Source organism: Eretmochelys imbricata, chromosome 9 (assembly GCF_965152235.1).
Source record: "Eretmochelys imbricata isolate rEreImb1 chromosome 9, rEreImb1.hap1, whole genome shotgun sequence".
In the NCBI taxonomy this organism is placed as follows: Eukaryota; Metazoa; Chordata; order Testudines; family Cheloniidae; genus Eretmochelys; species Eretmochelys imbricata.
The window spans coordinates 60927515-60954384 of NC_135580.1; the positions used below are offsets into that span (position 1 = coordinate 60927515).

The 26870-nt window shown below is 54.6% G+C and overlaps 1 protein-coding gene across 1 annotated transcript in view; it reads left to right on the forward strand.

Moving 5' to 3' along the window:
* Nucleotides 1–291: 291 nt before the first annotated feature.
* The window catches only part of XPNPEP2 (X-prolyl aminopeptidase 2), a 38436-nt gene continuing 11857 nt past the window's right edge, over nucleotides 292–26870 (forward strand). Inside the window, exons 1-16 of the mRNA XM_077826533.1 lie at nucleotides 292–340; nucleotides 10351–10424; nucleotides 10963–11073; nucleotides 18103–18166; nucleotides 19367–19471; nucleotides 19921–20007; nucleotides 20249–20395; nucleotides 20850–20951; nucleotides 21679–21760; nucleotides 22366–22561; nucleotides 23435–23524; nucleotides 23655–23764; nucleotides 24590–24667; nucleotides 25171–25242; nucleotides 25517–25577; nucleotides 26108–26177. Of these exons, the coding sequence (XP_077682659.1) occupies nucleotides 292–340; nucleotides 10351–10424; nucleotides 10963–11073; nucleotides 18103–18166; nucleotides 19367–19471; nucleotides 19921–20007; nucleotides 20249–20395; nucleotides 20850–20951; nucleotides 21679–21760; nucleotides 22366–22561; nucleotides 23435–23524; nucleotides 23655–23764; nucleotides 24590–24667; nucleotides 25171–25242; nucleotides 25517–25577; nucleotides 26108–26177 (1498 nt within the window). The remainder of the gene's footprint in view (nucleotides 341–10350; nucleotides 10425–10962; nucleotides 11074–18102; nucleotides 18167–19366; nucleotides 19472–19920; nucleotides 20008–20248; nucleotides 20396–20849; nucleotides 20952–21678; nucleotides 21761–22365; nucleotides 22562–23434; nucleotides 23525–23654; nucleotides 23765–24589; nucleotides 24668–25170; nucleotides 25243–25516; nucleotides 25578–26107; nucleotides 26178–26870) is intronic.

Consider the following 26870-nt stretch of genomic DNA (forward strand, 5'->3'; position numbering starts at 1 on the left):
TCTGTCACTGCTGCTGACTTTGGGTGGATCTTTGGACTTTGGGACCCTGTCCCTTGCTGTATTATCTGTTTGCTTTTATCTGGTTGAAAGAATCTGAACTGGAGGACAGAGGAAGTGAAAGGAATCTGAAAGCTAGCTCTCTGCCTGTTGCTGACTAAGGACCTGCTGTCTCGCGGGCACAGCTGTAACACTTCCAGGACAGGAGGACTGGGACTGGGAGTCAGACAAAGACTCAGACCTCAGCTCTTTGATCCCACCTGGAAGAAGAAGGCTCCGGACTGCCAAGGAAACATGCCCTCTTCTCACTGGACCACATGGGCCTGGATACTTCTCCTTCCTGGTATGTTGGTGAGAGTCTTCATTCAGATGGCACCAGCATGGAGAGCTGGGCTGAGCCTGGGACAAACCATTGTTCTCACTGAGCCTGCCTATCTATCTAATCTATCTATCTATCTATCTAATCTCCCCTCACCCCCTCGAATGTCTAGCCCATGCCTTTCCTTTCGTTGCCATGGGCCGGGACCCATGTGCCTGTCTTGGTATTGAGATCTGAGTTGGAAGTTTAGGGTTAAATAAAGGCAAGTCTCTTTGCTCGGCATCCCAGAGAAAACAAGTGAGGTTTTCTTCTTAGAAAGGACAATAGTACTGCTGCTCCTTGCCCCTGTCCCCCAGACCTGAAGCGGAGCTCTCCAGCTCCTGCTGGCCCTGGGGGCTTGTCCCTCCTGTGGGCACTGATCTGTGGCCCCTGTATGACAGACTGACTAAAGGACAAACTGTGGGAATATGCAATGGACTTTCCAACCCCAAAGCATTGGTCAGTGCAGCCTGGACTCGTGCAGGGAAGATCAGTGGCCCAGCTGGGCACCTCCACAAGCAGATGGCAAGTGATCTGGGATGTGCTCCGGTGGCCTGCAGTGACTGACATTATGAGAGCAAGAAAGATTAAAATCCCAGCAAACTAAGATCAGAGTGATTCCAGTTCTGTAATCAGAGACTCAGTCGATAACTCAGCCAAGAGAGCATCTTGGCATGTGGAATTGGCAGGATCCGATCCTGTGCTGTGCTGAGTGGCCTGTGTCAGGACCAGCCCCTGAGTAAGCAGCAGAGTGTAGGGAATGGCAGCCCCAGGAGTCATCCATGTATCCGAGCACGAATCTGCAGAATACAGCTGTTGGTCATGTGCATGGGGCATTCTAGCTTTGTGTGAAGATCTTGGCGAATGGCTAAGCCTGACTCCATTTCAGATCACCTTGGAGTATCACTACAAGGTGGTTTGCCCTCTTTTTCTGTGGATTTGCATGCTTTGATATGTTTGCCTCGCTGTAAAGTTACCTTGGCTCTGAATAGCCTGGCTGCTTACCGGTTGGTTTTTGATAACCACCCCATTCTTGTGAGGATTTGTACCCTAATTTGACCAATCTGTGGGCACGCTCTGAACCTTAACCTCATACTAATAATGTTTTTATCCAGTAATTTCCTTTGTTTTTTAATGGCTCAAGCATCCACCAGAAGGGAGCCCTGTTCCAGCAGTCTCTAGGGGGACCATGGTACAGCGGGTGCAACGCTCCAGGCAGGGCATGCTGGTCAGCAAGTCCCCACTAATCGCAGTCCCTGCCCATCCTCTCATGATGCTGCAGATCTACCTAGCTCATAGGCTCATTGATTCCAAAGCCAGAAGGGTCCATTGTGATCATCTAGTCCAGGGTGGGCAAACTTTTTGCCCCAAGGGCCACATCTTGGTATGGAACTTGTATGGCAGGCCATGAATGCTCACAAAATTGGGGGTTGGGTGTGGGAGGGGTTGAGGGCTCTGGATGGGGGTGCTGGCCAATGGGAGCTGCAGGGGTGGCGTGGGGAGCCCTCTGGCTGCCCCTCCGCGTAGGAGCTGGAGAGGGGACATGCTGCTGCTTCCGGGAGCTGCATGGAGCCACAGCACGCATGGAGAGGGGCAAGCCCCCGACCCCGCTCCTCATCTGAAGTGCCAGAGCAGGGCAAGCCCCGGACCACCCTCCCCGGCAGGAGCTCAAGGGCCAGATTAAAATGTCTGAAGGGCCAGATGCGGCCCCTGGGCTGTACTTTGCCCACCTCTGATCTAGTCTGACCCCGCCCCCCGCCCCTGTATAACAGAGGCCAGAGAACTGCCCCCAAATAATTCTCAGAGTGGATCTTTTAGAAACATATCCAATCTTGATTTAAAAATTGTCAGTGATGGAGAATCCACTACAACCCTTGGTAAATTGTTCCAGTGGTTAATTACTCTCACAGATAAAAATGTATGCCTTATTTCCCATCTGAATTTGTGTAGTTTCAACTTCCAGCCACTGGATCGTGGTATAACTTTCTCCGCTAGATTGATTTCTTCCCCATGGAGGTACTTATATACTGGGATCAAGTTACCTCTTAACCTTTGCTTTGTTAAGCTAAATAGATTAAGCCCCTTCACTGTAAGGCAGGTTTTCTAATCCTTTAATTGTTCTTGTGGCTCTTGGCTGACCCCTCTCCAGTTTATCAACATCATTCTTGAGTTGTGGACACCAGAATTGGACATAGGATTCCAGCAGTAGTCGCACCAGTGCCCAACACAGAGGTAAAATAACTTCTCTGCTCCGACTCGAGATTCCCTGTTGTCACGGAGTCCCCGGGCGATGCTCTGGAACTGCTCCCTATGAAGCCAGTCAGGACTCTGGGGAAGTCTCCTTTCTGTGAGCAGACTGTCTGCAGGACCCACAGCTCACACAGCTTCCACCTTCCTGGGTCTGACCTCGGAGCATTCAGCACCCTCTCTGCCCCTCCATGTGCTTCCACAGCGAGTCCGCCCAGGTGGGGTCCTGGGGAAGCCAGAGGGCCCTGCACCCCAACTCCGCAGTCAGACGTGACTTTCAGCCAGCCAGTAAAACAGAGGTTTATTAGATGACAGGAACATGGTCTAATACAGAGCTTGTAGGTGCAGAGAACAGGACCCCTCAGCTGAGTCCATTTTGGGGGGCAGTGAGCCAGACAACCATGTCTGCACTTCACTCCTAGTCCCCAGCCAGCCCCAAACTGCCTCCCCCTGCAGCCCCTCCTCCTCTGGGCTTTGTCCCTTTCCGGAATGCCAGAATGTCACCTGATTCCTTTATTCTCCAACCCTTTAGCTCTCACCTTGCAGCGGGGAAGGGCCCAGGCCATCAGTTGCCAGGAAACAGGGTGTTGGCCATTCTCTGTGTCCAGACCCCTGCACATACCTGCCCTCTAGGGCTCTGCAACGATCATACACCCTTATCCCACCACCTAGATACTTAAGAACTGCATAGGGGAAACTGAGGCACCCCCACACTATTCAGAGGAAACATTAAGAACAGTCCCACTTCGTCACACCTGTTTATGCATTTCAAGAATGCATTCGTCTTTTTGATCACAGTGTAGCACTGGGAGCTCATGTTCAACTGATTATCCACCCCCTGAAATCTTTTTCACGGTCACTGCTTCCCAGGATAGAATCCCCCATCCTGTACATGTGGTCTGCATTCTTTGGACACATTTATGTTTAGCCATAGTAAATAGTACACAGCAACTGCCTGGCCTCCTCTCTATCCCCCACCCTCCAGATAGACAGCGGGTGCCCGGCCTCCTCTCTGTTCCCCACCTCCCCGAGACACAGTGAGTGCCCAGTGTCCTCTCTGCTCCCCCTCCCCGATACACAGCAAATGCTGGGCTCCTCTCTGCTCCCCCCTTCCCCGATACACACCGAGTGCCCAACCTCCTCTCTGACCTCCTCTCTGCTCCCGCCCCCAAATACACAGCAAGTGCCCGGCTTCCTCTCTGCTTCCTCCTCCCCTGATACAAGGGGAGAGCCTGTCTTTTCTGGGAAAAGAGATGAAGTTGGCTGAGGTGGGCATGAGCTGCTGTTTTTACACGGAAAAGCCCTTGTTTGACAGTGTCAAGGTAGTAAAACTGTCATGCCAGGCGCTGGGAATTCAGCTGGAGCTGAGAGAGGTGGTGATGTCAGCTAGGTTCCTCCCTCTGGCTCGATCTGGTCAGGACATCTCTCAGGAGCAGGATGATGAAGGCCCAGGGTCCCAGGAAATGGGGGCGGGGGTGGTACCTATGATGGTGAAGCTTACTTCAGTAGCCTCCATCTTTTCTTCCTCTTCTGTCTGTTCGTTCTGTCTTTCCCCCCAAAACGCTCTTTCTTTAAGGATCCACACAGGGAAGGGTGGGTGGAATGGTTCAGCCCCTCATTATTTTCTCCTCCAATTAGGCCTAATATCCAACATCCCAATTTTGGCTCCACATCATCATCTGTTTTTACTTAGCATCATTTCAGCAGTCCTTGGATGACATCAACGTGGCCTGTTTGGTTCCGACTAGCCCAGTGTCTCTGCGGTTCTCTTGCACCTGTTCATAACGTTCTTCGTTGAAACTAATTTGACCTAGTTTCCATGATAAATTCCTAAGCAGGGAAAAGTTACAGCCCAAGTGTCACAACCATCCACTCTGCTCCCCCAGTACATGGAGCATGACCTGACTCCATTCTGTTCCCCTTCCCATCTACACCACCCACAAGCTCTCCAGATTTCTGCACCTTGCTCTGACTCCTCCGGTTCTGGTCTCCCGTGCAGGCACCTCTCTTGGGGCTGAGGTGCTTGTGGTTCCTTTGGATTCAGGAAAATGTATGTATTGGAAACCTCGAATGTGTCCAGAATCCCTGTTTGCAATCAATCTCCTTCTCATGGCTGCAAACACCTTCATGCTCTCTGGCTGATTCCAGGAACTCTCTCTCGCAATCCTGGAGCTCTCCTGCTCGTGTTTAGAGGGTGAGACACTGCACGGTTTCTATTTGATGTGCAGTTTTGTGTTGTTGAAGCCGAGTCTTGCTCTCTAGGGATCAAATCTATGTGTTCCAGAAATGCTGGGAAATCCATACAGCTCACAGAGCTCACGCCTCATAATTGCCAGCTGGACAATGACATGGAAACACAACACAGCTGGGGAGAAGTGCTCCTTGGAAGAGCATCTTCAAGCTATTCCTTGAGATCCCCAGCAGGGGGAGTGGAAGAATCCCCCGTGTGGGGGACATCTCCAATCCCCCAGCCCCCAAAACCAGTATCATTACCTAAACCTTGGCCCTTCTGTATCCCATGAGATACACTTCTCTCTGCCCCATCTTCCTGCCTGTGGACAGGTGCTGTCCCAGGGCGCTCCTCAGCCCCTGCAGGCTCCCTGTCTTACTTTACATCTCAGTTCCGAGACTAATCCCTTAAACCCAGAATCTGTAAGAACACTATTCCCCTTTCTTAGGGTGTGTCTACACTATCCACATGGCAGCGTGGCCACAGCACGGCCGCGCGGTGACGTGGGCAGTGTAGACACGCTTTACCGGTGGGGGAGAGGGATTAAAAAAGCCACCCCGAACGAGTGGTGGTAGCTTTATTGGTGGGAACATGGCCATAAAGCACTGCCTGTACTGGCACTTTTCGTTGTCGCTCAGGGGTTGTTTTTTCACACCCCTGAACAACAGAAGTTTTAGTTCTGAAAGTGGCAGTGTAGACACAGCCTTAGACTCGTAGGTTCCAAGGCCAGAAGGGACCAGTGTGACCTAGTCTGATCTCCTGAATCGTATAGGCCAGAGACCTGCCCCACAATAATCCCTAGGGCAGAGCTTTTAGAAACACAGGTTGCAGAGCAGCAGCCGTGTTAGTCTGTATCCGCAAAAAGAACAGGAGGACTTGTGGCACCTTAGAGACTGTCATAAATATAAAGGAAAGGGTAACCACCTTTCTGTATACAGTGCTATAAAATCCCTCCTGGCCAGAGGCAACATCCTGTTACCTGTAAAGGGTTAAGAAGCTCAGCTAACCTGGCTGGCACCTGACCCGAAGGATCAATAAGGGAACAAGATACTTTCAAATCTGGGGCGGGGAGGCTTTTGTTTGTGGTCTTTGTTTACATGTTTGTTCTCTCTTGGGGCTGAGAGGGGCCAGACAGAAATCCATCTTCTCCAACCCATACTAATCCAAGTCTCCAATATTGCAACCAGTATAGGTAAGCCAGGCAAGGCAGATAAGTTTATCTTTCATTTTATGTGAATTTTCCCTGTGTTAAGAGGGAGGTTTATTCCTGTTTTCTGTAACTTTAAGGTTTTGCCCAGAGGGGGATCCTCTGCGTTTTGAATCTGAATACCCTGTAAAGTATTTTCCCTCCTGATTTTACAGAGGTGATTCTTTTACCTTTTTTTCCATTAAAATTCTTCTTTTAAGAACCTGATTGATTTTTCATTGTTCTTAAGATCCAAGGGTTTGGGTCTGTGTTCACCTGTACAAATTGGTGAGGATTCTTATCACGCCTTCCCCAGGAAAGGGGGTGTAGGGTTTGGGGGGATATTTTGGGGGAAGACGTCTCCAAGTGGGCTCTTTCCCTGTTCTTTGTTTAAAACGCTTGGTGGCGGCAGCATACGGTTCAAGGACAAGGCAAAGTTTGTACCTTGAGGAAGTTTTTAACCTAAGCTGGTAAAAATAAGCTTAGGGGGTCCTTCATGCACGTCCCCACATCTGTACCCTAGAGTTCAGAGTGGGGAAGGATTTTCTTTTTTCGTGGTTCGGGTTATTGATGACATCTTCATCATCTGGACCCATGGAAAAGAAGCCCTTGAGGAATTCCACCATGATTTCAACAATTTCCATCCTACCATCAACCTCAGCCTGGTCCAGTCCACACAAGAGATCCACTTCCTGGACACTACAGTGCTAATAAACGATGGTCACATAAACGCCACCCTATACCGGAAACCTACAGACCGCTATTCCTACCTACATGCCTCCAGCTTTCACCCTGACCACTCCACACGATCCATTGTCTACAGCCAAGTTCTACGATATAACCGCATTTGCTCCAACCCCTCAGACAGAGACAAACACCTACAAGATCTCTATCAAGCATTCTTACAACTACAATACCCACCTGCGGAAGTGAAGAAACACATTGATAGAGCCAGAAGAGTTCCCAGAAGTCACCTACTACAGGACAGGCCTAACAAAGAAAATAACAGAACGCCACTAGCCGTCACCTTCAGCCCCCAACTAAAACCCCTCCAACGCATTAGTAAGGATCTACAACCTATCCTGAAGGATGACCCAACACTCTCACAAATCTTGGGAGACAGGCCAGTCCTTGCCTCCAGACAGCCCCCCAACCTGAAGCAAATACTCACCAGCAACCACATACCACACAACAGAACCACTAACCCAGGAGCCTATCCTTGCAACAAAGCCCGTTCCCAACTGTGCCCACATATCTATTCAGGGGACACCATCACAGGGCCTAATAACATCAGCCACACTATCAGAGGCTCGTTCACCTGCACATCTACCAATGTGATATATGCCATCATGTGCCAGCAATGCCCCTCTGCCATGTACATTGGTCAAACTGGACAGTCTCTATGTAAAAGAATAAATGGACACAAATCAGATGTCAAGAATTATAACATTTATAAACCAGTCGGAGAACATTTCAATCTCTCTGATCACGCGATTACAGACATGAAAGTTGCGATATTACAACAAAAAAGCTTCAAATCCAGACTCCAGCGAGAGACTGTTGAATTGGAATTCATTTGCAAATTGGATACAATTAACTTAGGCTTGAATAGAGACTGGGAGTGGCTAAGTCATTATGCAAGGTAACCTATTACCCCTTGTTTTTTCCTACTCCCCCCCTCCTCAGACGTTCTTGTTAAACCCTGGATTTGTGCTGGAAATGGCCCAACTTGATTATCATACACATTGTAAGGAGAGTGATCACTTTAGATAAGCTATTACCAGCAGGAGAGTGAGGTGAGGGGAGGTATTTTTTCATGCTTTGTGTGTATAAAAAGATCTTCTACACTTTCCACAGTATGCATCCGATGAAGTGAGCTGTAGCTCACGAAAGCTTATGCTCAAATAAATTGGTTAGTCTCTAAGGTGCCACAAGTACTCCTTTTCTTTTTTCGGGTTCTGTAGTTTCTGCATCAGAGTGTTGCTCTTTTAAGACTTCTGAAAGCATGTTACACACCCTGTCCTGATCAGATTTTGGAAGGCACTTCAGATTCTTAAATCTTGGGTCGGGTGCTATAGCTATCTTTAGAAATCTCACATTGGTACCTTCTTTGCATTTTGTGAAATCTGCAGTGAAAGTGTTCTTAAAACAAACAGCATGTGCTGGGCCATCATCAGTGTTCCCTCTAATTTTTCACTGCAGATTTCACAAAATGCAAAGAAGGTACCAATGTGAGATTTCTAAAGATAGCTATAGCACCCGACTCAAGATTTAAGAATCTGCAGTGCCTTCCAAAATCTGATCAGGACAGGGTGTGTAACATGCTTTCAGAAGTCTTAAAAGAGCAACACTCTGATGCAGAAACTACAGAACCCAAACCACCAAAAAAGAAAATCAACCTTCTGACTCAGATAATGAAACATGCATCAATCTGCATTGCTTTGGATCATTATCAAGCAGAACCCGTCATCAGCATGGACGTATGTCCCTGGGAATGGTGGTTGAAGCGTGAAGGGACATATGAATCTTTAGCGCAACTGGCACATAAATACCTTGCGATGCCGGCTGCAACAGTGTCATGAGAACGCCTGTTCACACTTTCAGGTGACATTGTAAACAAGAAGCAGGCAGCATTATTGCCTGCAAATGTAAACAAACTTGTAGACAAACTTGTTTGTCTGAGCGATTGACTGAACAAGAAGTAGGACTGAGTGGACTTGTAGGCTCTAAAGTTTTACATTGTTTTTGAATGCGGGTGATTTTTTTACATAATTCTACATTTGTAAGTTGCACTTTCATGACAAAGAGATTGCACTACTGCACTTGTTTGAGGTGAATTGAAAAATACTATTTCTTTTGTTTATTATTTTTAGAGTGCAAAAATTTGTAATAAAAAAAAATATAAAGTGAGCACTGTACACTTTGTATTCTGTGTTGTACTTGAAATCAATATATTTGAAAATGTAGAAAACATCCAAAAATATTTAAATAAATGGTATTCTATTAATTTTTTTAATCGTGCGATTAATCGTGATTAATGTTTCTAATCTCTTGACAGCCCTAGTATACACACATGCATCACACAGACACCTCCCCCCCCACACACACACTGTGTGAACCTACCCCACGTACCTAGTTCACTTACAGTCAGCAACATCTGAACATTTCACCCTGATGCTAAAATATTTAAGCAACTTGGAGTTGGAGTCTAACTTGGTCACGTCCAACAGAAAGCAATCTGCTGCCGAGGTGAGTCTGGGTGCCACACTGACACCGAAACCGGGCCCAAGGAGGTGCTCTGTCCCAGGTACTGCCCCTGCTCAGGCCACAGTTCTGTTCCGCTTGGGCTGAGCAAATCATTGATTTGGGGGTTTTGTGGTTGAACAGGAAAAAAAACCTTGGGTCAGTGAGAACTGGTTTCTTGACTATATGAAAACCAGGTTGAACAAAGCATTTCAAATGTCGCTTTGAATGGATATTGTTAAAACAGACTGAGTCAGCATTTCCAAAATGTTTCTTTTTGGGGCTGAAACGACTGGCTGAATTCAATGCAAATTCTTGAACAGGTTCAGGACCCTGAAACATGCATTTTTCAGTGAATTTGCTATTTGCTGAATGCTGGGCACCAGGCTTGAGTTCTGCTTTAGGGCAGGGGAGCGAACAAAGCCTCTGCTTCTGCTCTTCTGCAGGGGGCAGTGGTAGAGACTGATCAGATGCCAGGCCAATCCTGGGTTTGAGTGTCACCAACCCAAGCACTCAAAAACTTGGAGTCAGGAAATCATGAGATTGGCTGAAAAGTCATGAGATTTAAAACAATAATAAATGTAAACCTCCTGGTTTCTGAGTCCTCCAGCTGCACTCGGCCAATGATGTCTGGCTTCTCTCCACAACCACATGGGCTGGGAACATACTATATCTTACAAAGCACAAGCTAAGATTCTCCAAACTCACAGGACTCCAGAAGCTGGAGCTTTAGGAAAAACATCAAGTATCACCAGCGTTTGCAGCAGAGGCTTTGTACTGTCTCTAGGCTGGGGGAAGTCTTCCTCACAACCAGGCTCTTTGTCGCGTACTAGTGTGACATGGAGATAGGCCCTGCTTCTTGGCTCTGGGCCCCATAAGCCCACTGCTAGAGCACTGGCATCTTCCTTGTCTCTGCATAGCCTTCTGAGCAGCCGTGGTTTGCAGAGGAAGAGAGGTCTGGCCTCACAGCGCTGGGGCTTACGGGGCACCAGGAACACATGGCAGGGAACGAGGAGGAGGGATTTCAGTGGTTCAGGGAGAGGGGCACATCCTAGCAGCTGCTGACGTGGTTCTCTCCCTTGCTCCTAGGCTGTGCCATGGGATGGCTGAAGCAAAGCAGCTCTGCTCGGAGTGACATCAGAGACTGCACTACATCCCCTCCGGTGAGATCCTCCCCGGCCTGACTGCACCCCCCACTAGCCAGATTCTCTCGGGCCCAGGCCTTCTCCCTCCTCTCTGCCCTTCTCTGCCTCCAGCCTTCTCCCGGCTTCTCAGTGCAAAGCAAGGGATCCACATGCCCTGGCAGGGTAGCCAAAGGGCAGCCAGCCAGCGCCTGAACAGAAAGCCGAGCCCCCTACAACACAGGGGCACCTCCCTGCCTTTCTGAAGACTGTCTCTGTCCTGTCTGCGCTCAGCTCTGAGCCCCGTTGCCCCGAGTGCAGGCAATACACGTCAGAGGGTCCACGTGCTGCCAGGGCCGTCTGTTATGGGCCCCAGGGAGCAGCCAGCCAGCCCTTGGGTGGTTTCAATGACATGCTGCTCAGCCTGGCAGCACACAGGAGTAGAGTGGTCAGCACAGCTGCACGTCCTCACTACTCCTGCTCTCCATGCCAGCAGTGCAGGGCCCCCACGGAAGGCTAGGAGGGCGGAGGGCTGCTCCGGGGATCGGCCCCTCATTAGTGTGTTTCTCTGTGACCTCAGTTCCTGCCCCCCATGGTGACGGACACGAGCGCACAGCTAAATGCCCTACGCCAGCGCATGCAGTTCTACAACATCAGTGCCTACATCATCCCAGCCACCGATGCACACATGGTAAGGCCCAGGCTGCCAGCCTCCAGGTCTCTGTCCTGCCCTAGGGTCTCCCCCACCCTCCATTCCCCGGGGCAGGGGCTCCAGCATTTGCTGCACCCTGATCAGGAATAGGCACCCTTTGCACAGTGCCTGCCTGTGGTTCAGGCCCTCGCTGCCTGTCCCTGGGAGCACAGCTGTTTGGCCCAGCGCTTCTGGCCCAAACACCTGCCCCTTTCCCCTGTCTGGATCATGTTCCCCTTGGTGCACAGCCCCTGCCCCCCAGGCACCATGAGCCTTGCTAGTGGGAGGGGCTGTAGGGCAGAGTCCCACTGGGCAGCTGGTGTCTGCCAGTGTCCAGACTGTTCAGCGCACTCATCCCTGGGCAGCAGCGCTGTGCTGGGGTGTCGGGGGTGTGTGTGTGGGGGGTGCTGTGATAGTGTGTCTCTGTGGGGGCGAGGCATGTGCTATGCTGGGGTGTCTTGGGGGGCAAGTGTACACTGGGATGGCGTGTCTCTGTGTGGGGGGCAGGCATGTGCTGGGATGGCGTGTCTCTGCGTGGGGGGAGTCGGCGTGTGCTGGGATGGCGTGTCTCTGTGGGGGGGGGCTGGCGTGTGCTGGGATGGCGTGTCTCTGCATGGGGGGGGCCGGCGTGTGCTGGGATGGCGTGTCTCTGCGTGGGGGGGGGCGGCGTGTGCTGGGATGGCGTGTCTCTGTGTGTGGGGCAGGCATGCGCTGGGATGGCGTGTCTCTGCGTGGGGGGGGCAGGCGTGTGCTGGAATGGCGTGTCTCTGCGTGGAGGGTGCAGGCATGCGCTGGGATGGCATGTCTCTGCGTGGGGAGTGGGGACAGGTGTGCACTGGGATGGCGTGTCTCTGCGTGGGGGGGGCCGGCGTGTGCTGGGATGGCGTGTCTCTGTGGGGGGGAGGCCGGCGTGTGCTGGGATGGCGTGTCTCTGCGTGGGGGGGGCAGGCGTGTGCTGGGATGGCGTGTCTCTGCGTGGGGGGGGCCGGTGTGTGCTGGGATGGCGTGTCTCTGTGGGGGGGGGCCGGCGTGTGCTGGGATGGCGTGTCTCTGCGTGGGGGGGGCCGGCGTGTGCTGGGATGGCGTGTCTCTGTGGGGGGGAGGCCGGCGTGTGCTGGGATGGCGTGTCTCTGCGTGGGGGGGGCAGGCGTGTGCTGGGATGGCGTGTCTCTGCGTGGGGGGGGCCGGTGTGTGCTGGGATGGCGTGTCTCTGTGGGGGGGGGCCGGCGTGTGCTGGGATGGCGTGTCTCTGCGTGGGGGGGGCCGGCGTGTGCTGGGATGGCGTGTCTCTGCGTGGGGGGGGCCGGCGTGTGCTGGGATGGCGTGTCTCTGTGTGTGGGGCAGGCATGCGCTGGGATGGCGTGTCTCTGTGGGGGGGGGCCGGCGTGTGCTGGGATGGCGTGTCTCTGCGTGGGGGGGCCGGCGTGTGCTGGGATGGCGTGTCTCTGCGTGGGGGGGGCCGGCGTGTGCTGGGATGGCGTGTCTCTGCGTGGGGGGGGCCGGCGTGTGCTGGGATGGCGTGTCTCTGCGTGGGGGGGGCCGGCGTGTGCTGGGATGGCGTGTCTCTGCGTGGGGGGGGCCGGCGTGTGCTGGGATGGCGTGTCTCTGTGTGTGGGGCAGGCATGCGCTGGGATGGCGTGTCTCTGCGTGGAGGGTGCAGGCATGCGCTGGGATGGCATGTCTCTGCGTGGGGGGTGGGGACAGGTGTGCACTGGGATGGCATGTCTCTGCGTGGGGGGTGAGGGCAGGCATGCGCTGGGATGGCATGTCTCTGCGTGGGGGGGGGGCCGGCGTGTGCTGGGATGGCGTGTCTCTGTGGGGGGGGGCCGGCGTGTGCTGGGATGGCGTGTCTCTGCGTGGGGGGGGCCGGCGTGTGCTGGGATGGCGTGTCTCTGTGTGTGGGGCAGGCATGCACTGGGATGGCGTGTCTCTGCGTGGGGGGGGCAGGCGTGTGCTGGAATGGCGTGTCTCTGCGTGGAGGGTGCAGGCATGCGCTGGGATGGCATGTCTCTGCGTGGGGGGTGGGGACAGGTGTGCACTGGGATGGCATGTCTCTGTGTGGGGGGTGAGGGCAGGCATGCGCTGGGATGGCGTGTCTCTGCGTGGGGGGGGCCGGCGTGTGCTGGGATGGCGTGTCTCTGCGTGGGGGGGGCCGGCGTGTGCTGGGATGGCGTGTCTCTGTGTGTGGGGCAGGCATGCGCTGGGATGGTGTGTCTCTGCGTGGGGGGGGGCAGGCATGTACTGGAATGGCGTGTCTCTGCGTGGAGGGTGCAGGCATGCGCTGGGATGGCGTGTCTCTGCGTGGGGGGGCAGGAGTGCGCTGGGATGGCATGTCTCTGCGTGGGGGGTGGGGACAGGCGTGCACTGGGATGGCGTGTCTCTGTGTGGGGGGTGGGGACAGGCGTGCACTGGGATGGCGTGTCTCTGCGTGGGGGGTGAGGGCAGGCATGCGCTGGGATGGCGTGTCTCTGTGTGGGGGGTGGGGACAGGCGTGCACTGGGATGGCATGTCTCTGCGTGGGGTGGCTGGCATGCGCTGTTCTGGGGTGTCTGTGGGGGCACGCAAGCGCTGTGATGGCGTATCTCTGCAGGGGCAGGCAAGTGCTTTGCTGGGGTGTCTCTGCATGGGGGTGTCATGGAGTTACCAGGGAGATGCTCTGAAACTACTCCATACGAAGCAAGCCAATACCCTGGGGGAGCCTTCTTGTCTCCAGGGCAAGAAGCTTACACAGCTTCGACCTTCCTGGGTCTGACCTTGGAGCGTTCAGTATCCCCTTCCACACTGTGCGCTTCCCGCAGCGAGTTTGCCTGGGCGAGGCTCCTGGGGAAGCCAGAGGGCCCTGCCCCGCAACTCCACAGTCAGACGTGACTCTCAGCCAGCCAGTAAAACAGAAGATTTATTAGTTGATAGGAACACAGCGTGGAACAGTGTTTTCCCCAGGAATTTAAATTAGGGGAGGTTGTTCGAATTTACGGGGGTGGTGGGTCAGAGCCGATGAGGGGTGAGACCCTGAGGGTGAAGGTGAGCTGTATGGCACCATAGTAAAAACTGAAAAATGTTTCATGACCATTTTATTAGATTTAACTTATGTTTTAAAATCATCACACAATTTAAAGTTGGCTACTCAAGCCTTCTATGAAGCACTACGTCTACATCCTTCTTGGTTTCTTGTTATAATTTCGCACAACTCTGTTAATGAACTTCTTGAATGCAATGCGTTCATCTTTGGTGTCTTCTTGTTTGTCCGGTACTTCCATTCCTTCAGTTGATATGTTCATTAGTTCATTCACATGATCAGGCAGAAGGCAACTTCTTTCAAAACACAAAATTCTATTCAATGATGAAAATTCAATATTGAATATATATTGAATTCTTAAGTGAAGAGGACAAGAAGTGTTTGTTAAGACAACTGAAAAAGTACACAGACTAGATTCTTAAAAATCTACAACAGCGACTTCTAGATTCTACTCAACCTCTATGTAGCTTTTACAGATCTCAGTCCTATAAAACACCGACAGTTGAGTGGAGTGAGGCACTACCAGCAATGGGGCTGCCATGTGCTCAGGACAGAATAGAGAATTTGAACACAGAGTGGAATATCATATGACGAATGAAGATTTGACTTCAACTTCTTTTTTATCATCACTAGTGGCTTGACCCAATCTTTGTGCTATGTTTCCTGGGATGAAGGAAGTAGGAATTCATCTCTTGTTACTCCCAGTCACAACAGTACAGTTGAGCGTTCTTTTTCATCATTTCATCATGTTTCATCATTCATCATACCTTCATTACTCAACTTCTGGACTGAAGTCTTTGCTTCTTCCAGTACTTTTTCAATGGATAGCTCTGATTGATCCAAATGTCGCTTCTATTGCTGGACAAAGATCTACTACTGTTGTAGCAGATGCCTGGATGGCATTGTTTAATGACCCAAGTAGTTTCAACAGTAGACTTACAAGAGAGAGAACGGCAATAGTCTTCTCTGAACGTAGTAGCAAAGGTAATCCACCAGCCTCACTACTTAGATCCATCCCATCTTGGTAGATACTTTCCAAGGCCAGTAATAATGGCTGGAGTAATTTTAAGACAACAGTCAAGAGACAGGGAAAGGATTTTCCCAGGTTGGACTAATCTGAACTTCAGTCCCAGTGTATCTTCTATATCTTCTGTATTTTCCAAGATATTCAGTCTTTTTGGACTCTTGCTGAAAAAAGAATCTAATGAAGACATTAAATCTGTAGCTTTTTTAATGTCTTTTGAAGAGTCTGCAGCTCGTACTAGTGCTAGTTGGAGTAGATGGCCTCTGTAGTTTGCATAGGAGAGATTAGGGTTACACTTTTCTCTGAGCAAAGCTTATACTTCACCATGTCTTCCAGAGAAGTTTGCAGGTCCATCAAATGCACAAGCGGCCATGTGTTTGGGGTCCAAGTGACAAGCATTTAACTCTAAGATGTAGGTTGTCACAGATGCAGCCAATGTGTCTTCTATAACTTGAACATCTAGAAATACATCTACTGGCCTACCACGGACATCAAGATAACATACACAATGACTTAATACTTGATGCCCATTTGCATTTGTGCATTCATCAGCCATGTATGCGAATTTTTTGAATGTGGTGAGAGAGTTCTACACTTTTTCAACTGTTGAGTCTTTCACTGTTGCGCCACGTGCTTCTAGCTAGTCAGTTGAGTTTCTTGCAGAAAGATAGTGAGCATTTGCTGGTCTTGTTCGGAACCAGTGTTCAATTTCAGGATGAACAAGTGACAATGCACTTAACATTGGCCTCCAGTTTGTAGTGTGTGATATGTCTTGCTTAAATAGAAAGTATGATGCCACAGCCATGTTTGTTTGCATGAACTGTGTTGTGTCTCCAGTATTCTTAACAGCCTCATTAACACTCACCAGTGTTGTCCTTGGTCAGTGGAGACTCAGAGTTCAGAGGAGCTTTCACATGAGTTCACCTCCGAGGTTGGGGGCAAGAAGGCACCTTGCTCATTCCTGCAGCTGCTCACTGTTCGCTCTGGCCACTGTTGTTTGTTGTGCCACTGTGCACTCCATCGATCTGTTACCAATGGCCCTGAGCTGTCACCTTCTGCTGCCACCTGCCACTGTGACCTCTGAGAGTTGGTCTCTTGAGTTCCACCCAGCTCTCAGTGATTTCAGCTGAGCTCTCAGTGGGGGAACCTGGCTGCTAGTGCAGACTGGGCCGTCTCTTCCACAGAAACCCTGTCCCACAGCAGGTCTAAGCACTTAGACCTGATTATCAGTGATTTCAGCTGTAGTGGTCACTTAAAACAAAAGACTCTCTATGGAGCCTAATCAGCTCTGTCTTTAAACAGTGGAGAGGGGCAGGTCAAATAGTACTTGTGACTTAGGCAGACCATCAAGCCAAACACCTGTCCCCACCCTCTCTCTTGATGCCCTCAATCAGCACAGGCTAAGTACAGTTCTACTGCCCTTTGCTCAGACAATAAGAACAACAACATTTCATTACCCCCTGCATTCAAGTGATTTGTAACCCAACCCCAGCCAAAATCTATCGCTTGGGCAACACAGCTCTGTTTGCTGGATACCTAGGTAGATTAGGTGTGAATGCAAATACAATCTGGTCCTGAAGCCTTTCCCCCCAGCCCCCAGCTCATCACTACCTGTCAGGGAGAACTCATTTAGACTTTGCTTACAAATCATAATTTGAAATTATTAGGTTGGCCAACATCACTGTTGAATGCACTGGCATTGTCATAAAAAACAACAGCTGTACAAGGAAGCCAGTCTATGTTCATACTTTTCAAATGTATTATACTTTTGCAGATACACGTATGTTATCATACATTTTATATCAGCGGTTCTCAAACTTGTGTACTGGTGACCCCTTTCACATAGCAAACCTCTGAGTGCGACCCCCCCCCTTATAAATTAAAAACACATTTTTATATATTTAACACCATTATAAATGCTGGAGGCAAAGCGGGATTTGGGGTGGAGGCTGACAGCTCACGACCCCCATGTAATAACCTCACGACCCCCTGAGGGGTCCCGACCCCCAGTTTGAGAACCCCTGCTTTTTATATGCTTTTAAAGTGTGTACAGTATTAATGTTTCAATTTCAATTCAAATTTCCAAACAATCACTACATTGGCAACACTGCGTGTAACTAGTTCACAAAACTGGGGAGGGGGTGGGGGTGTTGGGGAATCCCTGGCATAGAACAGAATTTGTTAGCACAGAAATCAGTGACTTTCAGCCAAGTCCATCTTGGGGGGAGGGGAGCCTAGAGTCAGGGCTCTGACCCTCCGCTTGTACCCCAAGACAGCCAACTCGCTTCCAGCTGCCTGGCCCCTGCCCTGCCTGTTGCTCCTCCTCTGGCCTTTGACTCGCTTCCCGGGCCAAGAGTCACCTGGTTGCATCCCCACCCCTGGGGTCTCAGGTTATGAAGGAGAGGCCATAGCATCCATGCAGGCAGCTGGAGCAGCCCCCGCAAAAGTCACACACCCTTATTCCCACCACCTAGATATTGGTGCAATACACAGGGAAACTGAGGCACACACAGCATTCATGCAAAACAGTAAGACTCACATAGGCTCACATACAACATTAACAAGGGAAAATCCCCACTGCATCACAGGGGGGCAGGTGTGCACTGGCATGGTGTGTCTCTGCATGAGGGGAGTAGGTGTATGCTGTGATGGCGTGTCTCTGCGTAGAGGTGGGGTCAGGCATGCGCTTTGATGGCGTGTCTCTGCATGGGGGGAAAGGCGTGCATTGTGATGCGTGTCTCTGAGTGGTGTGGCAGGTGTGCACTGCGGTGGCGTGTCTTTGTGTGAGGGGGTAGGCATGCGTGGTGATGGCGTGTCTGCGGGGAGGGTAGGCGTGCGCTATGATGGTGTGTCTCTGCGTGGGGGGGTAGGCATGCACTGTGATGGTGTGTCTCTGCATGAGGGAAGTAGGTGTGCACTGTGATGGCGTCTCTCTGCGTGTGGCAGGGGGCAGGCATGCACTGTCATGCCGTGTCTCTCTGTGTCCCAGAGCGAGTACATTGCTGAGCGGGATGCACGGCTGGCGTGGATTAGTGGCTTCACGGGATCTGCAGGTGAGTGCATCCCCACGGCCTGTCTGCATTCCCGTTCACCTTCCCTGCCCCCACTCGTGGATCCCCCACCCCACAGGCCTCTCTAGTTAGGCTGCACCCTCATTATGCCCCTGGTGGGCCCATCCCCTCCCAGCACGCCCTCCGAACAAGGTGCCTCTCCCTGTGTGCTCTCTCCCTGATCCGCAGGGGGGCCATTCCCACGCCCCGGACACAAAGTAACCAGGCCCCAAGCTCTCCAGCTGACTGCGTCCCAGCCAGGGTAGGTGGGGGTGGGTGAGACTTAGCTCTGGACAGACCTTCCCCCTCCATAGCACACAAACCCTGGATCAGCCAGCCCTTGCGCTCCTTGTTAGCCAGAGAGGGGCTCCGAGCTGCCGAGGGGAAGCCAGCCCATGCACTGCTGAGGCTATGGGGCCTCCTGGAATCAGCTGGCTGGGTCTGGCTGGGCCATGTCTGGAGGAGGAAGGGGGCTGAGGATGGGCACTGATGGGCAGCAGGCAGAGCCATGGGAACAGGCTCCCCTGCCAGGCTCACTGCATTGAGGTTATAGCATCCCTCACTGCAAAGGTGGGCATGTGCTGGTGCAGGGCAAGGAGCCCTGGGGACCGGTGAGCACATCATGGACACCAAGTACTTCCCATGTCCCTGTTGCCCTGGAGGCAGGTGGGAGTCCCAACAAGGAGAAGCCCACGCAGTGGGAGGGGGTAGGTGACCCTTTGAGGTCCCTTCCATCCCTTAGGGGCTATGGGTCTGCAATCTGCGCCTGCCGGCTGTTGGCACATGGCACCATCCTGCTGCCCACTGCCATCACCGCAGAGGCAGGCTGGGAAGGCGGGTCATTTGTTCTGTGCGAAGCCGCAGAACAGGCCAGCGTGCAATGCCACGCAAGCCCCTCCCTGCATTAGCAAAAGAGCAAGTGATGCACTAGCCTCCGGGGCTAACGGGTCCCTGCCTGAGTCGCCCACCCCAGCAACTGTCCTGACAAGAGCCCCTCTGGTAGGGGAGGGGCAGTGAGATGTGCCTGCCAGCGGCACCAATTCACAGACTCCTTGGGAGCAAATTCCGTTCCCCACCCCAACAACAGGGCCCCCTCTGGGTCCTCCCTCAACCCCCTTAGAAGGGGCATTCCCTCCCCACAGCACCCCCAACTGGCACCACTAGTGTCTGGAACCAGGTTAATGAGCCTTCTCCCTGTCTCAGGGACTGGGGTGGTGACAACGAAGAAGGCGGTTCTGTGGACAGACAGTCGGTACTGGACCCAGGCTGAGCGCCAGATGGACTGCAACTGGGAGCTGCAGAAGACAAGTCAGTAGCCACAATGGGCAGGGAGATTGTGCCAAGCCTGACCTCTGCTGCCCACTCCAGTCCCAGAGCCGCCCTCAGTCTCAGGGCCTCAGTGGCCTTTCTGTGCCCAGAAGCTGCCATGAGTGCCCAGCGCTGGGGAGTCCCAGGACCATGAGCCCAGCCTCTCACTGCGGAGCCCTGGTCTCCAGAGCTGCGGGCAAACCCGGCCTGGCACACAACAGCCCCTGGTACCGTGAGGCTGCCAGTCTAGCAGTGACTCAGAGCCCTGGGCTCCTGGCAGAACCAGCTTGGCAGCCCATCAGCTATGGACACTCAGAGCTGTGAGCCTTTCTCCAGGCATGGCACACACAAGTCACCTGAGCTCTCCGTGCCGGGCCCTGCTCCCCCTTCCCAGCCTGCCCGTCCCCTGCCAGAACCCGCGTGCCACTGTGCTATGCCCTGTCTTGCAGTCTGGACTGATACCATCGGCAAGTGGCTGCTCCAAGAGATTCCCGCTGGCGAGAACATTGGACTGGATCCCTTCCTCTTCTCCATCGGTATCACCCCTGCTCCCTGTGTCTCCTACCTGCCCCGAGGAGCCAAGCCTCCATCCCCCCATTCCACTCCACAGTACCTGCCCTCTAAGGCCTAGGACATGGGGTGGGGGGCTTAACACTGCAGCCCAGCTGCTAATGCCCTGGCTCTGCCCCCTGAAACCTTGGCCGGAGCAGTGCCTGTGGAGGGCGCAGAAGACTGACCATACCTTTGAGCCTAACTGACAGCTGCATCCCTTCTCAGATCTCTGGAACAGTTATGCCCGCGTTCTGCAGGGTTCCAGCAGGACCCTGGTTCCCATCGAGGACAACCTTGTGGACCTGGTTTGGGGCACGCAGCGGCCTCCTTTGCCCACCAGCAAGATCTACCTCCTGCCAGAGACCTTCACGGGTAGGTACTTGCTCCCTGCGGGTAGGTGTGGTGTATGAGCCCATTCCCTGGCGCCCCCTGCTGGTGACACTGGAGAGCAACCACCTGCATGCCACTGGGCATGCTGGGATGTCGGCGGCGTGTACCTGTTCGTGCTGATGGAAGGCAAATGTCTAAGTGCCACGCACACAGCTGGCCCCAGGGAGGTGCCTGTGCTCCCCGGAGCTCTCCAGATGTTTTGGGCTCCCCTGGTGGAGTCTGGCTGGGCTGGGTCAGGCTGGGAGGTCCTTGGATTGCTCGCCGAGGGCACAGCATTTCTGGGAGGCTGCAGAGAGAGTCCTGGCCAGCCCTGAGCCCTCTGCCAGGGCAGGCTTTGGAGGAACGAATGGTCTCCAGCTGGGCAGGGATGAGCCAGGGTCTCGCATGGGGCCCTGCGTGTACCTGACTCTCATGCCCAACCCCCCCGTCCTTTCAGGCAGCACCTGGCAGGAGAAAGTGTCCGGGATCCGGAGGCAAATGGAGCAGCATTACAAGAGCCCCACGGCAGTGCTGCTGTCGGCTCTGGAGGAGACAGCCTGTGAGCGCTGTGGCCCAGGACCATCCTGCCACTGCACCCTCCCTACCATGGCCTCAGCCCACACCCCTGGCTTCTCGCCGGCAGCCCTGGTGTCCAAGGCCCCCAGCACCGCCCCCCCAGTGCCCTCAGACCCTCCCAGCCCCCCAACGGCCAATCCTGTGCCCTCAGTGCCCCTCAGACCCTCCCAGCCCCCCAACAGCTCCCCAGTACCCTCAGCACCCCTCAGACTCTCCCAGCACCTGAACAGCCCCCAGTGCCCTCAACACCTCTCAGACCCTCCCAGCCCCCCGACAAACCCCCCAGTGTCCTCAGCACCCCTCAGACCCTCCCAGCACCTGAACGGACGCCCCCAGTGCCCTTAGCACCACTCAGACCCTCCCAGCCCCCCAACAAACCCCCCAGTGTCCTCAGCACCACTCAGACCCTCCCAGCATACCAACAGCTGCCCTCAGTGCCCTTAGCACCACTCAGAGCAGCTTCCCTGCTGGGCATCCCACACCAAGCTGAGACTGCCTGCCCGGCCTGGCTGTTCACTGTTACGGGGTGAGATCAGGGCCCCTTGTGCTGGGCACTGTTCACCCATCCCAACAGATGGCACCACTCTAGTGTCACTTCGTGCCCATACCCTCTGCCAGCATTGCCCCAGGAACCCAGCGGGGAGCAACACTAGGGCAGGGCAGGCAACCTGGTGTGCAAGGGAGGGTCTATAACACCTTTGTTCCTACAGGGCTCTTCAACCTCCGAGGAGATGACATCTCGTACAACCCTGTCTTCTACTCCTACGCACTGCTGACCACATCAGACATCAGGTACAGAGCAGCTCCCCATCCCCAGCACATCCCCTGGGGCCCGGGCTTGCTCCCTGAGCCCCTCTGAGCCTCAGCACATCCCCTGCGGACTGGCCCTCGGCTTCCCCATCCCTTCTGAGCCCCAACATGTCCTCTAGGTACCTGTCTAGCTCCCCCAGCCCCTCTGAGACCAAGAGTGTCCCCCAGGGATCAGACTGGCTCACCCAGCTCCTCTGAGCCCCAGCACTTCCCCCAGGGACTGTACCAGCTGCCCCATCCCCTCTGAGCCCATGAATCCTCCAAGGACTGGCCCCACATCCCCAATCCCTCTGGGTACCAGATCGGCTCCCCACCCCCTTTGAGCCCAAGCATATCTCCTGGGCACCAGCTCCCCCACATCCTCTGAGCCCCCTCATGTCCCCCAAGAACTGGCTCCCCACTTCCTCTGAGCCCCAGTGCATCTTCTGGGGACTGGGCCGGCTCCCCAATCCCCTTTGGGCTCTCTTCCCAGCGTTCAGGCTCCAGCCCCACTCCCTCCCCAGCCCTGATCTAGGGTGCTGGCCCTGCTGCTGCTGGACAGTGGTGGAGGCCACAGCTGAGCCCAGCCCGGTGCTCCTTCCCCCCAGTCTGTTTGTGGACAGCAGCCGCCTGAGCACGGAGGCGCTGCAGTCCCTGAGAGCACAGTGCCCGGGGCCCCTGTGCGTGCAGGTGGAGGAGTATGACCAGGTGCGAGCCAGGGTGCAGGCCTATGCCCAGGGAGACGTCCGGGTCTGGATTGGGACGGAATACACTACCTATGGGCTCTACGGAGTGATCCCCCAGGTAAGCGCCGGCCCCAGTCCTCCCAGTGCCAAGGGGATATGCCTTTGCCACCTCCTCTCTTCTGCGTCTGCAGGACAGGCTGAGCCAGCCCTGGGCTGGGAGTGGCTTTGGCTAATCTGCCTGTGTGAGGGGCATCAGGGGTATCATTACCCATGTAAGGAGCTGGCATGCAAGGAGGGGACAGCAGTGATGGGGGCATGGGGTGGAAGAGGCCCAGCATGTGCAAGAGAAAGGGGGTTAGGCCCCGGGTATGTGAGGGAAGGGGGGGTGAGAGGCCCCATGAGTGTGAGGGGAGGGAGTGAGAGGCCCAGTGTGTGTGAAGGGAAGGGGGTTGAGAGGCCCTGGATGTGTGAGGGGAGGTGGTTGAGAGGCCCCGGACATGTGACGGGAGGGGGCTGAGTGGTCCTGTCTGTGCAAGAGGAAGGGGGCTGAGAGGCCCTGGGTGCATGAGGGGAGGGGATTGAGAGGCCCTGGGTATGTAAGGGGAGGGGGGGTAAGAGGCTCTGGCTGTGAGGGGAGGGGGTTGAGAGACCCTGGGTGTGCAAGGGAAGGGGGTGAGAGGCCCCATGTGTGCAAGGGAAGGGGGGTTGAGAGGCCCCAGGTGTGCGAGAGGAGGGGTTGAGAGGCCCTGGGTGTGTGACTCACCACCCACGCCCCCCCACCTCCTCCCCCAGAAACCAGCCAGTTCTTCTGCCAGGTGGTAAGTGCAGGGCCTGGAGCCGCCACTGGCCCCAGCTGGGCTGCTGTGTGCCAGCAGCTCAGGGGAATAGCCGTCCCCCTGCTCCCAGCACGCACAGGGCACTCAGGGGCAGCGTGGCTGGCAAGCCTCGCTCCTCTGGCCGGCTGACACCCGGCCCATCCTGCCCATTGCAGGACAAGCTTGTGGAAAGCAGCTACTCCCCCGTGATGATGACCAAGGCAGTGAAGAACGCCAAGGAGCAGGCGCTGCTGAGAGTGGCCCACGTAAGTGCTGGCAGGAGCTGGCTCTCCCTCTGCAGAGGGGCTGGCCCAGAAGTGGGGACTGGCTGACATGGGGAAGGGCCTGGTGCTTCTCTCACCTGGGAGAGTCAGGCTCCTGGTGGGTTGCCCCCAGGTGCGGGATGCCGTGGCCGTGATCCAATACCTGCTCTGGCTGGAGAAGAACGTTCCCAAGGGGTCGGTGGATGAATTCTCCGGCGCTCGCTATGTGGACAAGCTACGAAGGTCAGTACGAGCGTGACCCTTGCTTGGGCTCCAGCCTGGCAATTCCCACTCCCGCCCCTATGGGACATTGACTGGGCCACAGGCCTTGTGGGAGATGGGCCCATGGGGCAGGATCTGGCTCTGGGGCCCATGCTCCCCACGAGCCCTTAGTAACCAGAGAGGGAGTCGCTCTGTGTTGTTGACCCCGACGGTGAGCAGGGCATGGCCACGGCCACACAGGGATGCCTGCAGACCCCTGTGCCCTGCTAGGCAGCGCCACATGGAGAGCGGGCAGGGCAAGCATTAGGGTGCCCATGGCCAGCATTCCACTGGCCGGGTTTATATAGATCAGCAGCACCCCCTAGTGGTGAGGCGATGTTGAAGTCTGATGGTGTCCTAGAGCCGAGCACTGGAAGAAAGAGGCTGATCACCCTTCCATTCCCTGGCAGCTACACACCGCCTGAGGGGAGAGCAGGCTCCAGGGAGCTGTGTGGGGGGGAGATGGTCAGGGTGAGCCCCAGCCTGCTGTGTCCTCCCTTCCCCAGACCACCCCCCAGACTGGGAACCAAGAGGAAGAAGCAATGCATGGCTCGGCGGGGAGGGGGATGGAGGGGAGGGGGGAGACCAGAGAACCAATTGCCAGGGTCCAGCTAGATTACCCTTCCTCACACTCCAGCTGCACCCTCTCCAGGGCTTGCTCTGACCTCTCCTGGGTCTGTAGGGCGCAACCATGTCCCCTGCCCTCCTAGTCCCTGGAGGCAGCCACACTGCCCCCTCCTCACCCCCAGGGGCCTGGCTGCACAGTCTCATCCCTCCCCCATTCCCGGGCTCCTTTCTCCTTTCCAGAGAGAAGGAGCACTGCAGGGGCACCAGCTTTGAGACCATCTCTGCCAGCGGGCTCAACGCAGCACTCGCCCACTACAGGTACCAGCGGAGCAGCCTCTCCAGGGACGGGATCAGTGCCGCTGGGACAGGCCCTGGCGCCCTCCACAACCGGGACCTCCCCCATACTCAGTGCCCATGGGACCAGGAATCTTTCAGCCAGCAGGGCAGGAGACAGAACTGCCCCAGGAGCTGGGCCCAGGTAGTGGGGCTTCCTGCCCTAGAGAGGGGAGCCAGCTGCAGCCCTCTCAGAGCTGAATGCCATGCTCCTCTCAGCTCCCCACTGCACACATGGCACGTGGGGGGCCCTGCTGCTGCACGGTGGGGTGCTCCAATGTTGTGGTGAGGAGGGGGGGCATTCTTGGGGGAGGGGACCTACAGAGCTTTCCCATTTCTATCTGTTGCTCCAGGCCCTCGGACTGGCCCGCCGTAGCATGTGAGCACATATGTGAGTGTACGCAAGCATGTACACGAGGGGGCTGTCGGGGTGTCCGCTGGGGTTGTTAGCGGAATCTCTTGGTTACTGTGGGGTTTTTCCCTTTCAGTCCATCCAACATCAGCAGCCGAAAGTTGTCTGTGGATGAAATGTACCTGTCGGACTCCGGAGGGCAATATCTGTGCGTATGGCCTGGCCTCATGTTCGTGCTGCCCCAGCTCTGTCCCCACAAGAACAGCACTAACCATGTCCAGAAACAGGCAAACCATGGTGGTTGCACTGAGACGCCTTCCCCCAGGGCGTACCCAGCCCAGTGCCCCTCCAGTCCCACAGCGGGCAGGAGGACAGACAGGAGCTGCTCTGCCCGGCTCCGTGCTCTGCAGGCGGGGAGTCCCAGGCTCACAAAGTCATGGCCCAGCTCCTGGGGATGCTGCTGACTTTTCCTTCTGCTGCAGGGATGGAACCACGGATATAACCCGGACTGTCCATTGGGGAGAGCCCACCCCTTTCCAGAAGGTACTGAGCATGCCCCTATGTGGACCCCTTGCCCTTGGCCTGTGGCTGGGTCCCAGGCACCATCTGCCACAGTCCTGGACTGATGTGCACCGCTCATGGGGGGGATGGCAAGGGCTCCCCACTCCCTGCCTGTGTCAGTAATAAGGGCCCTCTCCTCTTTCCATCCCTTGGCTCCCAGACACCAGCCCCTGGAGGGCCCAGAGGCAGCAGGACAGGACAGCACCCTGTTCAAATCCACAGCCAGCTTGAGTTTCATAGCCGCGGTAACACCACACCTTGAGACTTGAGACTTCATGGCGCCAGCTGGGACACGCCCACCTTCCCCTGCTACAGAATCACAGGCGCCACCACCTAGTTAGAGGAGAGTCTCCATTAGCTGCTAGCAGCCATAGGGCCCGCAGCAGAGCAATTCTGATGCCGTGCAGAAGAGGGGTTGTGAGTCTGCATGGACACCCTGCCCCCTTGCGTTGCCATCACTGCAGCCATGACAAGTGCTGCAGGTGGCCCCTGACTTGTTCTGTCCCATGCAGGAAGCATACACACGAGTGCTGATGGGAAACATCGACCTGGCCAGGCTCGTCTTCCCCTCCGAAACGTCAGGTAGGTGCCAAGCTGGGGACAGCCCTGCCCTGGGATCACTGGCTGCACCCCATGCTGAGAACAAGGCCGGGAAGAACCTGAGAGTCAGTGCTCTGGGGCATAGTTGGCTTTTCAGATGGATCAACCCACCCAAGAGCCCTGGCATCTCAGTGGTGCTTGATCCAGGTGTTTTCTGTTGATGAGGGTTCCCTGGGGTTTTTGGTCTGTTACCCATGTAAATTAATCCAGTCCACAGAGATCTGAGAAAGTTCTCACATGCCCATGTTCTTGCCAGGCCCTCCTTTTCAATCTGTGCCTGCCATTTTTCTGCTTCTGCAAGTGTGAGAGAGCAAAATGCAACTGGCTTCCACTCAGAGCCACGTTGTGGCAATAGTACCCCACCTAGGCTGTAGCTTGTTTGCCTCCGCACCGAGCATTGTGAGCACATCATAGTACGTGAGAACTGGAGCTGTTGAGATCATTTCTTTTACCTTTTTAAAGGCAATTTCTTGGTTTGGCTCCCACAGCCAAGATGTGTTGGACTTTAACAGTTTGGTCGGAGGTTTTGTCTCTGCAGAAGGGTCTTGTAGGTATTGACCAGGGCAATGTACCATCCTCAGTACTCATCTCAGTTCTGGTACGTTCATTGGTGTGTTCTATTCTCCAGTTGGTTCTACTTTCTCAGGGCTAGGACTGATTCCATCTTTGTTTATT